This window comes from Atta cephalotes, assembly GCF_000143395.1.
Source record: "Atta cephalotes unplaced genomic scaffold scaffold00047, whole genome shotgun sequence".
NCBI lineage: Eukaryota > Metazoa > Arthropoda > Insecta > Hymenoptera > Formicidae > Atta > Atta cephalotes.
Genome location: NW_012130111.1, coordinates 576,623 through 590,208, shown reverse-complemented (window position 1 = coordinate 590,208; position 13,586 = coordinate 576,623). Strand labels below are relative to the sequence as shown.

Here is a 13,586-nt window from a genome sequence, read left to right as displayed (position 1 = left end):
TGTCATAGGTTGTATAAATTCATGTTGTATAAGTTAAACGCGCGTATACATGCGAATTAATATGATTAAGTGCACATAAAATTAACATGAACGGCTATTTTGTTCGTTATTCGTTATCGGAAAGACAATCGATCGGAAGAAAAACAGCTTAGGGCACACTTCGACCAACTTCAATTAACTTTAATCGATTAGTCCATTGGAATAGGCCAATCACATCTGTCATTGACAAATACGATTGGTCGATCTCAAAGGACTATTTAGTCGATTAAAATTAATCAGGATTGGTCGAAGTGGTCCTTAGATATATTAAATGAATACATGCCCCTGAAACCGCTTTCAATTCGTCCTTGCGCGAATGACTATATAATTGAGAGAGAAATTGAATATTTTATATAAATAAATAAATAAATAAATAAATATATATATATTTATATATAAAATATATATCCTCTCGGATGACCTTCACCTTGACATATATTGCCAAGGTTGTGACCTTAAAAAAATTTTAATTGTTCATTATTCATCAAAAAATTATTATAACAAGAAAAATATCATAAATATTTTATAATTTTCTGACATTTCCTAGACAGGGAGGGACCGGGGTAGACTTCGCTTCGAGTGGAAAGTCGGACATCTCTAGACAGGAAGAGGTAGAATGGATCTCATTACTATGTGTATAGGATAACTCTGGCAAATACGCCGTGTTGAAATTTACGCTGCAAAAGTCAGAAAAAATAGAAGGAGGTAATTTTTCCGCAATTATTCTCTGTTACATGTCTTTATGTTATATTAGTATAGTGTTACAATTTCAATTTCTTATTATTAATATTAATAAAATTATTGTGAGTTGAATCGATTTGTCACTGTGTTAAGTACAATAGCACCATCATAAATTATAATCTACATAAAATGGTTACTGTAGGATGTGCAAAAGACTTGGTGATTATTTCGTGATACATGAGTGTAGAGGAATAATAAAGCATGTTGTAAAACATAAGTACTTTGCTTTTGTGTTCTTTAGTTTGTTGTCTTGTACATCCCTGTTTGGGATATATGGCATTTTTAGCAAGCGAGATGTATGCCCAAAGCATACAAAGAGCTCAGATTAAATTCAGTGCACTAAATGTAATAAACGCATTATTGAAATATGTACCTCATGTCATCACTTGTAATACATGTGGGAAGATTGTAATTATTATTTATTATTTCATATATATATTTATCATTCTTATTCCTTAATAAAACTTTGTAAACATTTTATAAGTTATTGTATCATTTTACATTTTATTTATATGTATTATTTGTAAATTTTTTATGAGCTGTACATACCTCTCCTTCTCCTATGAGTAACCATATATGGGACCTTTATGGGACATACGGCAAAAATGTAAGAGTTTAAAAAAGTCCATTTTTTAATATAAATATTTCAGACTTCTAATATTTTTTTCATAATAGTAGACAGTATAAAGTTTTTACTGATATAGTTCGTTTACTCTCTCTCTTTAAACATAGTAAATAATATTTAATAAATTAAGTTTTTGATAGGTACGGCGTATGTGTATATACCGGAGTTATCCTATTAGTGTATATTAATATGTCTCCATTGGCCATATTAGTCTACTTTATACAGAATTTCTTCCCTTTAATTATAAACGAAATGTTGACAAAAATATAAACTAAATATATAGTAGTGTAAAATATGAATACAGAATAAATATGAATACAGTACAATAACATAAATTACTGAAATTGATAATCATCTTATGATAGTTATAGGAAACAATTATTTACCTATGAAATATTATGTTATGACCACGATTCTGCATTTTGTTTTACTGACAGATAACAGAAATATAACAGATAAAGAAATTGTATAATAAAAAACATATGATATTGATAAAATACATATACAACAGCATAGATCTCTAACGAATGTTCTAAAAATCAGAGATATCTCTATATTCTTCTCTCAGATAAAGTGTATTGTCGGCATTAAGTTTATATATATACATATATATATATATATATATATATATATATATACATACACATGTATTTAGCTTTTTTGCGGAATAATGGCACACGCGACATTTTTCAGCGATATCAATGTATACTTGTACATCATATTCTCACGCTGTTTACTCACCGTGAACGAGCGTGTGACTGACTCATAATAAAATCTTGATTGCACGAATTCAGAAGATCTCAGACGGTAATAAAATAGCAGAAAAATGCTATTGATTGTTTATAATCTTTTGGAGAATTTCCTTTCAGCAAAAATTGTCAGCAATATTTAGCAACGTCTTATTGGCAATCAAGTATTAACTATTTTTTAATTTTTCAGATTTATCTTTTTATATTACTGAATCTGATACTTTTAATTAAAGGACTTCTCTATTGTTAAACTCAAAGGTATGAAAAGTATCGATAAGAATTGTTCGATTTGTATTTTATTTCGTTACAAAACAAAAAGACAGTTGTAATTTTATTAAATTATTGTACTAAATTATTGATTATGAAAAGAAAAAGGAAGTGTACTTAATATGATTTGACAAAACTAGTATTACAGTGCTTTTTCTTTAAGAAAATTTAAATCTATTTAACATACAACAAAGCTAGTTAATTTAATTTTCTTAGGTTCCATCTTTTAGTAAATTTTACCTGTTGGGTAATTAGCAAAATTACCCAATCACATGCGCGGATTACCAGATTTATCTCGCAAATAAAATTTATCAAAAAGTGGAATAACCGGCCCTTAATAAATTATTTAATTATTTTAATAAACAGTATCTTCTTTCTAACCGTATGATTCACATTTTTTGTCGTACGTAGACAGAGGCAAAACTTCAAAAATTGGCATTATTTTTTTAGATGCATTTTGATACTGCAAATTATAATAAGAATTAATAACAGGTCTCTTTGGGATCGAAACTAATTGAATTTGAATGAAAGTTATCTTGATGCGTGCAAATCTGAGGAAATTTCATACTGAATATTATTCTAATACATGGTTATGCTATCCTTCATTCAATCGAACCGATATTGATTAGAATATTTATCGAGAAAAATCGAAAAAATATGATTGCAGCAAATGCAATACATTCTTCAGATAAATAATATACATCTTCTAATATAACAGATTATATAATATTCTTTCTTGTAATCAATATAACAACATGGACTATACCATCCATAAATAGTATAAGAAATCTAAATAGTATAACTAGTATAAATAATAATAGTATAAATAGTATAAATATAGTGAACAAAAATAAAAGAGAGACAGAAAGAGAACACAAAAAGAAGATGGCTTCTCTCCTCCTCTTTCTAACATATTGTGTGCTTGGTTAAATGGAAAAGATAGAAATTAGCCGTCTTCGTATTTTCTCTCATTTTTGTAGACTAATTTTATACATGGATGCTCTATGTCTTTTGCTTCGATAAACTATACATATTTGATGTTACATTCATTTTTCATTTTATTAATTTTTAATTTCGTTAATTTCATTAATTTTTTACTTAATCAATCAATGCAATGAGTAAAATTGAAATCAGGTAAATCTTAAATTAGAGAGTTACTTTGACGTCATCGCACGAACATGTACAGTTTGTACTTATCCACGTCATCTCGTTATTCAAGCGTGACACTGGGCGAATAATCGCTTTGTGTATATCAGACGACCGCATTTTGTGCAATATCGTATGATATATCCAGAAATCATACGTTGAAATCGCATTGTTTGCTTGGCATATTAATCTTTATGATATACGACGAGTGTGTGCGCATACGTGTTCGAAGAGAATGTGTACGGTTGATAATCTATTTCGATTATTTTGTAAAAAAAAATATTTAGTTAGAATCAATTCGTAAACCGATGCAGGCCATTGTGTGAATTTTTATTATCTCTATCTACGCAAATTACCTAAACGCATTTTAATGGACCACTTTCTAATTATATTCTGGAAACGTTGCGTCTCCGTAATAATAAAAAATATAGAAAAGGATTAGTAGTCATCGCTTTAATGTACCTGATAATTGTATCTACTTAATCATTAACTATGATTTGCGATGTGACAGAAATGAGAGTTGATCACATGCGAAACATGTTTTACATTTGTCATGTATTGTCCGTGTGTATATGTGATTCGAACTTCATTATTAGCTTACGTGTTACATCGATTTATTACAGCTTGTCATGAAACGAAGTGTATGTCTATCTATACGGAATGTCTAAGAACTCACTCGCAGCTACAGATTAATCAAAAATATATCTCCCACAATGTATCTTGTAAATCTACGAATAAATTATCCATTAAAGTCGCAAACACGCAAACTCGATATATAATATCAAACTTAATATCACTTTAATATTCTTTAAAAACATTTTTTGCTATATTATTTGATTCTTGTCGAAATATCATACAATATCAAACGATTATACAATTAAAGTGTTCAAATTTGATATTATGTGCCATATTTGTGTATAATTTAAAATATTTAAATGGACTAACAAACTATATATAAATAGCGATCGATAAACATTTCATATATGTATAATTAAAAAAAAATTACAAAGTTTTATTTTATTACACAAAAACTTTTCTTATATAATTATTTTTGATTGTTTAATTTTAATCTAATACACGTGTAATTGATAATAATTATAAATTTCAATTTTCTATAATAGTGGTGGATGAATCGATATGATATATTGCTCGATGTATGAATCTCATCCATATATGTATTAACAAAGACACTCATGCGCAATCTATTGCAATTTTCCACAGCTGCTTGTATTACTTGAAGAAAGGATATTCAATAATTCTATTCTAATATGCTATCTAATTGCAGCTTCATAAATGCCACAATGGAACTCCTTCTTTGTGCTTATGTAGGCAAGTGGTTGTAATGGTGCGAAGCTCGAGAAAGTCAGCGTAGAAAACAATTCAGTTGACCTCGAAATATTAGTAAATTGAAGAGAGATGAAAGTTTCTAAACAAGTTATGTTATTTCCATTAATTTCTACCGACGTTTTACAGTCTCATAACAATCGTCAAAATTATTCCGCAATCTATGCTTGCTTATTGATGATTAGAACACAAGAAAGCAATGTCGTTTCGTTAAATCTTTTCTTCATTTTAGTTTTTAGATGCGACATTGTATTAATTATAAATAAAGTTATAACAAATTACTTATTATTTGTAACGAATTTTCAATGTCGGATTTGGAGGAATATGTAAAAAGCGATATTAACACAAAGATAATTTATTTTTGGTTCTAATTTTATTTCTAATTTTGTCGTAATTGTGTCATAAATGATTAAAATACAATTGTTAATTATTTACAATAAACATCTTTAAGATATTTTATAAAGAACTCTGAAAAATATCTTAAAGTTATCTTACGCTATTTTATCTGCTTATTCAACAATCTTTAAAAATTAATAACTCGTTAACTATTGCAAAAATTATAAAATGATAAAGGACTTTTCAATTAAGTTTAGTCTACTCTACCCACGGGAGATTATACAGTCATTACCGGACACTGTACATATACACATACATATAATTACATATGTGAATTATGAAAGAAATATACTTTAATTATATATAGGTGTTCCAATTTTTTTACATCTTTGATAAATATGTCACAATGTTATATATTCATTAACAGTGTTTATAGATCGTCGTGGGAGTAATTCTTATATACGATCGCAGAGATTAAGCAACGCTAAATTTGATATAACATTAGAAAGGGTAATCGCTTGAGAGTATATGAAATTAATTTCCGAATTTAGAGAGAAATATTTTTGTTTTCTCATAATTTTGTCATGTGTATTTTGGAATGTAATGCTAATCAACAATGCATACTTATTTCAACAATAAAATTATATAAAACTATATTAATTTTATTTTTCTGAAATTTTGCTAAAATTTTGCTGAAGTTTTGCTGATATTTTAATGAAAATTGTTAGAAAAATTAGAATAATTTCAGCGAAATTTTAGCAAAATTTTTTCACTATACAGTGAATTGCCATTACAATTAGAACTGTTTTGTGTTATAGTTTTGTTTGTCAATCCGGTATTCAAGATGTTGAAAATAAAATTGTAAAGAACGATACGGATCCGTGTGAGAATTGTGTATTGCGTATTCAACTATCTATCTATCGTTACTTAGCTCATTACTAGAACGGCCTAGAGAAAGGGCAGTTCTTATCCGCTTCGCGCGACTTATCCGTTCCACTGCAAAAGACGTTCACAGCCTTTCGATAACGAAAGTGAGCCAAGTAATGTCCTTGACTTTACTTCCTATTCGATGTCCATGTAACATCCTGTCTATGATTTTTTTCAAGAAAATGCAATCAAGTTTCTCTTCTTGAACAGTTTTAATATATTAATATATATTTATGATATTGCTTCAATTAAACTTGTAATATCCGTAATTTAATAAAAACTTGCGTATACATACACATTCACACAAATATACGTCTGCATTTATACAATTTAATAATTCTAAAGTAAACAAATTAACAAAATTATTACATACGTAACAAGATTTGTGTCAAGATTTATGTCATACTCATTATACTTTAGAAAGGACAAAATATGAATAAGGGAGAGGTATGTTATTTAAAAACGAGTTCTATAAGTTTTAATGTTAAAACCGTTTCTTTCTATTTTGACCATGTTCTTTGATTATTAATTATTTACTTTTTATAATTATTTACTTTTTTTATAAAAACGAGAATATTCACGCACTGAGTTTACCAACAATAGATACTCTCTCTAAAAGCAATGATTGTATTAGATCGGTATCTACGACTTTCATCCTTCTCGCTAGGTAATTAATGACAATTGAATATTTATGTGTGTGCATCAAGACTTTCGAATCTATCACTGACGTCGTATAAATAAATGCGGAAGACAGAAAGTCTCTGTCAAGATTTTATAAGATGCGATAATTAAAACATTAAAATTGCATATTAACGTCATATCTAAGTGAATGCAATAAAACATTACAACAACTTTAATTACCCGATATATCAGGTGTCTCATAATTTAACTATAATTTCTCTGGTAAAGTTATTATATTAATCCTTTCATAAACATAAATATATTAGCGTTTTAGCTTCTCAATTTTATTTATTATGACAGTATACTATTGCGTCAATTTATTCTTTTCATTGAATTGCTATATTTTATATAAAATTGAAATTACATATTGAAATATAAAAAAGAGAGTGAATTTGTACGGAAAATAGAAAAGACATTAATTAATTTCATATGCCAATTTCACTCATGAAATACTTCTCTTAGTATATTTCAAATTCTCTCTATGCCTTTCACTATCTTAATACTCACCTTCATATTCCTCGACGAATGTAATGGATTGAATGCTCTTGACAGAAATGTAAATTTTTACAAGTTAATCAGTAGAAAATTGAGGATTAAATTTAGGAAATTAATCGTGCTATGGAGGAACAACTAACATTGTTAATTGTACATGAAAAATTAATATTCGTATAATTCATTAGTTTTTTTATTACTAATCTGAACAAGAGACACATGAACAAATATTATAAATAAATTTTATATGAAAATAATGTAGGTTAAATTAATCAGCTGTATTACAGCTAATTTTACACACATTTAAAGTACGACGATCTTCAATCTCTTTCGAATCGCGTCTTTTGTCTCCTGTGGTACGTACGGATTCTTCAATGGGTCTTCATTTAGCCTGCAAATGTAGCACTAAATCAGCAAAGTTATTTATAGATTAAATTATATTGATAAATTAACAATTCACTAAATCATTATAAAATGTTTTCACATATTTACACATTTTGTGGACGCGTCTCTGTTGGGATTATTCGAAAAAAAGAAACTTTACCTATAAAGAGCTGGTGCATCGGCGCAATTAACATTGTACCACCAGTCACATGCAAATTCGTTTTGATTAAAAAGCGTTCCATTAGTGCATAAAAAAGAGGCACCCTGATGCCCTTCACGCCCGTCATGGCAAATGTGATATGCCTGTAATAATATTATATATTACATATACAGGGTGAATCAGAGTCGCTGAATCAGCTTTTTACCCTATGAGAAAATAATTGACTACACACGTTATAATTTAATTAGGTATGAAGTTGATAATTTTCTCATAAAATAAAAGTTGGATCAACGATTCTGATTCACCCTGTATATTATATACCCAACAACAAATCACGATACATCCAAATGACATTAAAATGAATCGGAAATAATTGAAAAATCTCTTTTAGTGATCATTTTGGAGTCATTTTGACATCATTTTGATATCATAATGACTTATTGTTTTGTTTGGGATATATGTATACATAAAAAACGTATACACATAAATTAAATAGTACATAATTAGTCGTATATAGAATTCTATTTAAGAGCCATTTTAAACAACTGAACTTCTGTATAAATAATATAAAATAAAAAAATCACGCACTGATGCAAACTGATAAAATAAGACTAATATAATGCTTTTCTATTACATAAATGTCGTAGTTAAGGAATTAATGCGAAACTCGTTGTGCAAGTTTACTGAAAATAATAGGAACGACGTGAAACGGTAGACGTCAGGTTTAAGGAAATATAAAGGAAGCAAATGACATTCTCGAAAAAGAAAGTTTAGCGCGCGTTCTGGAAATCAAGTTGCGATGCATGACGAGGCATTTGAGTCACGTAACATCATTTATGTCATTGCGCTTTATTGTTCATGAAAGCATAAGTGATATTTTAAACTACTATATTTATACGACGCTATAAATATTTTAGGTGACTCGAACGCGAATATTATACACTGAAAGAAAAGATTAGCTGCTACAGCAATTTAGATGGCATAGCATTTTTAATTGGTATTGCAACCAAAAATTAGCTACAGCCAATTAAAAATGCTTTGTCATATTCAGCTAATCTTTTCAGTGTAAATAAGTGATGAGAAAAGATATATTTGTTGAAATTACGAAAGTTATTGAAAACACAAGGAGACAAAATTACATTCATCGTATCTCAACACCGAGAGGGGCTGAATCAAGCTCAATTATGATAATAACAATTTGCCAAGACTGTTCTCCCTCAGAGTTATATCTTTCACTAAAGCGAGATCGGTTCTTACCGCGATCTCCCGCGTTGCCTTGAGGTTTTAATAATACCAGTCCGTTCTCTTACATAATAAATCCGCTCTACTTTGTCCGCGCACAGCTCACGTTGCGCGCGGTTAAAATCGTTGGAATGATTTTACCTTGCTTTCCGAGCAGCTCCATCGTTTTCTACGATAAAACACGACACGGAAAGCGTAATACTGCATGGAGAACTTCAGTTCATTACAAATATATTATTGGTATTGGCCTTGAATACCGATATTTTTAGTATTTTTTAAATCTTATTTCATTTTGTTGAATATTGTTATCACTTTTATAGAGATTACACATCTAAATTTCCACATCAATTTTTTATACGGATATAAATATGATGAGAATATAAATATGATAATGCTTTTTTTTTTGCTGAAATCAATCGTACATTATTGAATAACGCGCTTACACTTCTGTGCCTTTCTGTTTTCACTGTTGAAGTCCTCGTAATACTTTTTTTAATATTTCATACATATACTTGTGTCATTCATTTCATAAATAACAGTTGTTGTACTTTCCAAAGCTGCAAATACACTTAAGTTATATGCATGTTCTTAATTGATATTTCAGCTCAATCGAATTTAACTTATTACATGTTTATATAATTTCTTTCTTATCCATAATAAAAATTTTTCGTATTAAAATAATTCATTCCGATTACTTTCATAAAAGTAACAGCTCTTATTAGTAACAATTAGCATGAAATATTAAAAATAAATAAATATCGTTAATATATACCTGACAACCAGTTTCTACGTTTGCGTACATTCCTGGTACGACTGGAACATGTGCGCAAGAAAAACTTGTAGGTGGCACTGTGTGATAAAGAGGATAATCTATTCCCGGGATTCCAGGAATTTTGCTAAAGTCTTGATCTTTTTTCGGTTCTTCTTTCACGACAATAGGTTGACGAAATCCCACTACAGGTTGAAAATTTTGATATGCATCAAAATAATCATCTACTATTATTCGTCCCTAAAAATTGACAAATATATCATTAGAAAAATAAAGCATTATAATAAGTTCATTTATTAGATAGATTGCTAGAAATATTATTATAAACATATTTAACAAAAAGCTTTTAAAATATAAGCTCTTTAAACGAAGTAATGGATCATCGTAAATATTTTTATAATATTGTGAAAAAATGATCTCTTTCAATTACCAAATCATAACTCGCTTTTACAATTTAGAGAAAGTTTCAAGTCCAGCAGAGTGTAACGTTGCCTCAATTTCAAAGTCAAGGACGTTTCTTTATTCCATCTCTTTATGCATTATATTACAAAGTAAACAAATTCAATGTGACTTTAATTCCAAACAGAATTAAGTATCAATATATATTTCACAAGTACGTAGCACAGTGCAATGTGTACGCATATGTACATAGAATATGTGTATGTGTAAAAAAGTGTGTGTGTGTGTGTGTGTGTGTGTGTGTGTGTGTGTGTGTGTGTGTGTATGTGTGTGTTTCACACACAGATATATACACACACACACATATATGTCGTGCATAATATAAATATGTCATTGCATAATATAAATATGTCATTGCAATAAAATTTTAATTATTTATTAAAATTAATTAAATCATGTTTTTTTCGAAAAAAATATCTACTTTATATTTAATGATTTATTTTTGTAGGTAAAGAAAGAGAGAGAGAGAGAGAGAGAGGCAATTCAGTTTTTTATAAATCATAGACTTATGCTTCTTTAAAAAAAAAATGCTTATTATGCAATTCAGCAATTTCAGCAAATTTTTATAAAATATTTATTTTATAAATCCTCGATAAAATGTAATCTCGTAAATAATACAATTCTTAGTTATTATCGTTTATGATACATATCATAATTATGTTAAGAAAACATATAATACAAGCAAGATATTAATTAGATTTTAGGGCTAATTCGTTCATTAAATATAATTCATAACATATAAGCTATGAATGTAATAAAAAGCACTTTTTTTACATAGTAAAACTTTCTGCCGAATAAAAACCAGGACTTACCTGTACAATCACCGAATGGAGGACTGCCATAGTGGCGAATAGAAGTATAGAAATATTACTGCGATTTCCCGACATGACCGCACTGAGTTTGAATATGAACGAAACTGGACCAGTTTCCACTGTGAGACTGTGCTAGGTAGGTATACGAGACATTATGTCACATAGGGAAAGAGAAAGTCTAAATCACGCGTAATACGAGAACCCCTTCCATTGTCACCCTCAAGAGAAGAACCCATCGCCCTCGACTAATTGCATATGATGAAACATAAATTTGAACAAATCATAGGTTGTCGTTGGAATTGTGTCGAGATTGATGCAACTCGGTGCAATATACAAAATGGCATAAGAAATTTTGTCTTACAATTCTTTTTTTTAGAATAATATATTAATGACAAACAAGTCAGAAATATAAAGGAAAAGCAAATTCTATATTTCGGAAAAACAAAAGCTTTACGTTTTTATTGCAAAATTACATATTTAACAGAGTTGGGAAAGTTACTTAGTAATTAGTTACATTTACAATTGTTTTTTTTTAAGTAGGTAGTTATCATTACAAGTTATTAACTCTAAAAAAGTAACTTTTGAGTTACTCAAAAAATAACCTTTCAATTACTTTTCAGATATTTTCTATTGTTACTACAGAAAAATGTAGATAACATTTTGATACTATTAAGATCAATAAAGAGAAAGGTTTATGTTTTTACATATCAATAAAAGATAGAAAGTGTTAAGCCAGAAATATATAGAAAACCGTAAGGCAATAAAATGTAAGCAGTAAGCGAATTGGTCAATTACAGAAGAGGTCATAAGATCATAATGTAAGCAATAACCAATCAAATATGTTGATTCCCTTATTACTTTAGTTTTTTTGTGTGCAATGAGTCTGACTTTATGTTTTTTGTTTTTCCAATAAGAACAGGATTGGTTTGTACATGTTTAAATTAACATTAAATGGAAGAATAATATATAACTGATATAGATATATAGTGCGCGCACGCACCCACTCACGCACGCACGCATGCACGCACACACGCACGCACGCACGCACGCACGCACGCACGCACGCACGCACGCACACGCACACACACACACATACAAACATAGTAGTATGGGATAAATGTTTTTATATGATAATGTGATATATGATAATGTGATATGTGTTTATAATAGTCATTTTTACTACGTATTTTACTATATACATATAATACGAAATATATTTTATACATTAAAAAATAATTCATGTAATAGTAAAATTTCATACGTTTATAATATGTATAAAGATAGTATAATGTTCTAAATAAATAAACATTTTTTTAAATACGTTTATAATTTGCGAAAAATATCCGTTTAAATAACGTAAGAATAGGATTTAATATCTAGGTATGCTATATTTTTTAAATATATTAATAAAAGATTGAGCATATATTATATTAATTTATTCCATACAACACACTTTATCCCAGATCTTGCTGGGAATGTTCTTAAGATGTTCTTTACGTCCCTTGGAGATCTACATGGGATACGGTTTCATCGCAACAATGTTGGTGTGAATAATAAACATATTTTCTCTCATACACATCCGATATAGCTAGTTAAATGTTATTTCTTGAAGACATATATAATTTATAAAATGAAAGCGTTTAAAAAAATATATTATTTATAAAATGAAAGCGTTTAAAAAACGTTTGGAGAATATAATTAAAATCCAGATATGATCTTTTAATTTTAATTTTTCTTTTTTGTTACATAAAATTCTTTTACATAAAAGCGCCCGATAGAACAATGTGAATAAATTATAACGAAATCGTGTATAAAATTTATAATTACAATTGTACAAAGTATATTATATTTACAAAAACAGATGCAGAAATTCTCTGAATTTTTTCTAAATTATTGATAACTGTTTGCGTAATTAATTTCAACATATAGTATTTCTTTTAACGCAAAGTCCCGATGTAAAATTTTTAAGATACGTCGTCGTCATTATTATGTTTATGACCAATGTTCATAGCCGAGTCTTATTTTAAGACCATCTTAAGTAATGAACTGAGTTACCGATGGAACTATCTTTCCATATTTTTCCGATCATTTTGTTTTCCTCTTATATACAGAATAAAAAATCCTTCTCCAGAATAAAAGAAAAAAACACAAATAGCTTTGGGAAAGTACAAACCTGTATGAAAATCTAAAAAAAAATTGTAAGTTACAGTTTTCTGTTACCACGTAGATTATTTTTCATACATATAAAAATGAATTTTAGTATACATCCAAATAAAAAGTACTTTCCCATATTTGCATAATATAAGAATATCATATCTTCAAATTATGATTTTGAAGTTTACAAGAGAAATGGCAGGAAAAATACGATTTGATTGTACATTTAACCTCGGATATTCATGCGATATATAGAATT

At 28.5% G+C, this 13,586-nt stretch overlaps 1 protein-coding gene across 1 annotated transcript; it reads right to left on the bottom strand.

Annotated features, from left to right (window-relative positions):
* Positions 1-7,522: 7,522 nt before the first annotated feature.
* Positions 7,523-11,248, bottom strand: LOC105622598. Its single transcript, XM_012204014.1, has 4 exons — positions 11,174-11,248; positions 9,906-10,142; positions 7,892-8,034; positions 7,523-7,738 (listed from the first exon to the last, which is right to left on the bottom strand). Exons 1-4 carry the CDS (start codon positions 11,246-11,248, stop codon positions 7,651-7,653), a joined length of 543 nt encoding a protein of 180 aa, XP_012059404.1. The 3' UTR covers positions 7,523-7,650.
* Between the last annotated feature and the right edge of the window lie 2,338 nt (positions 11,249-13,586).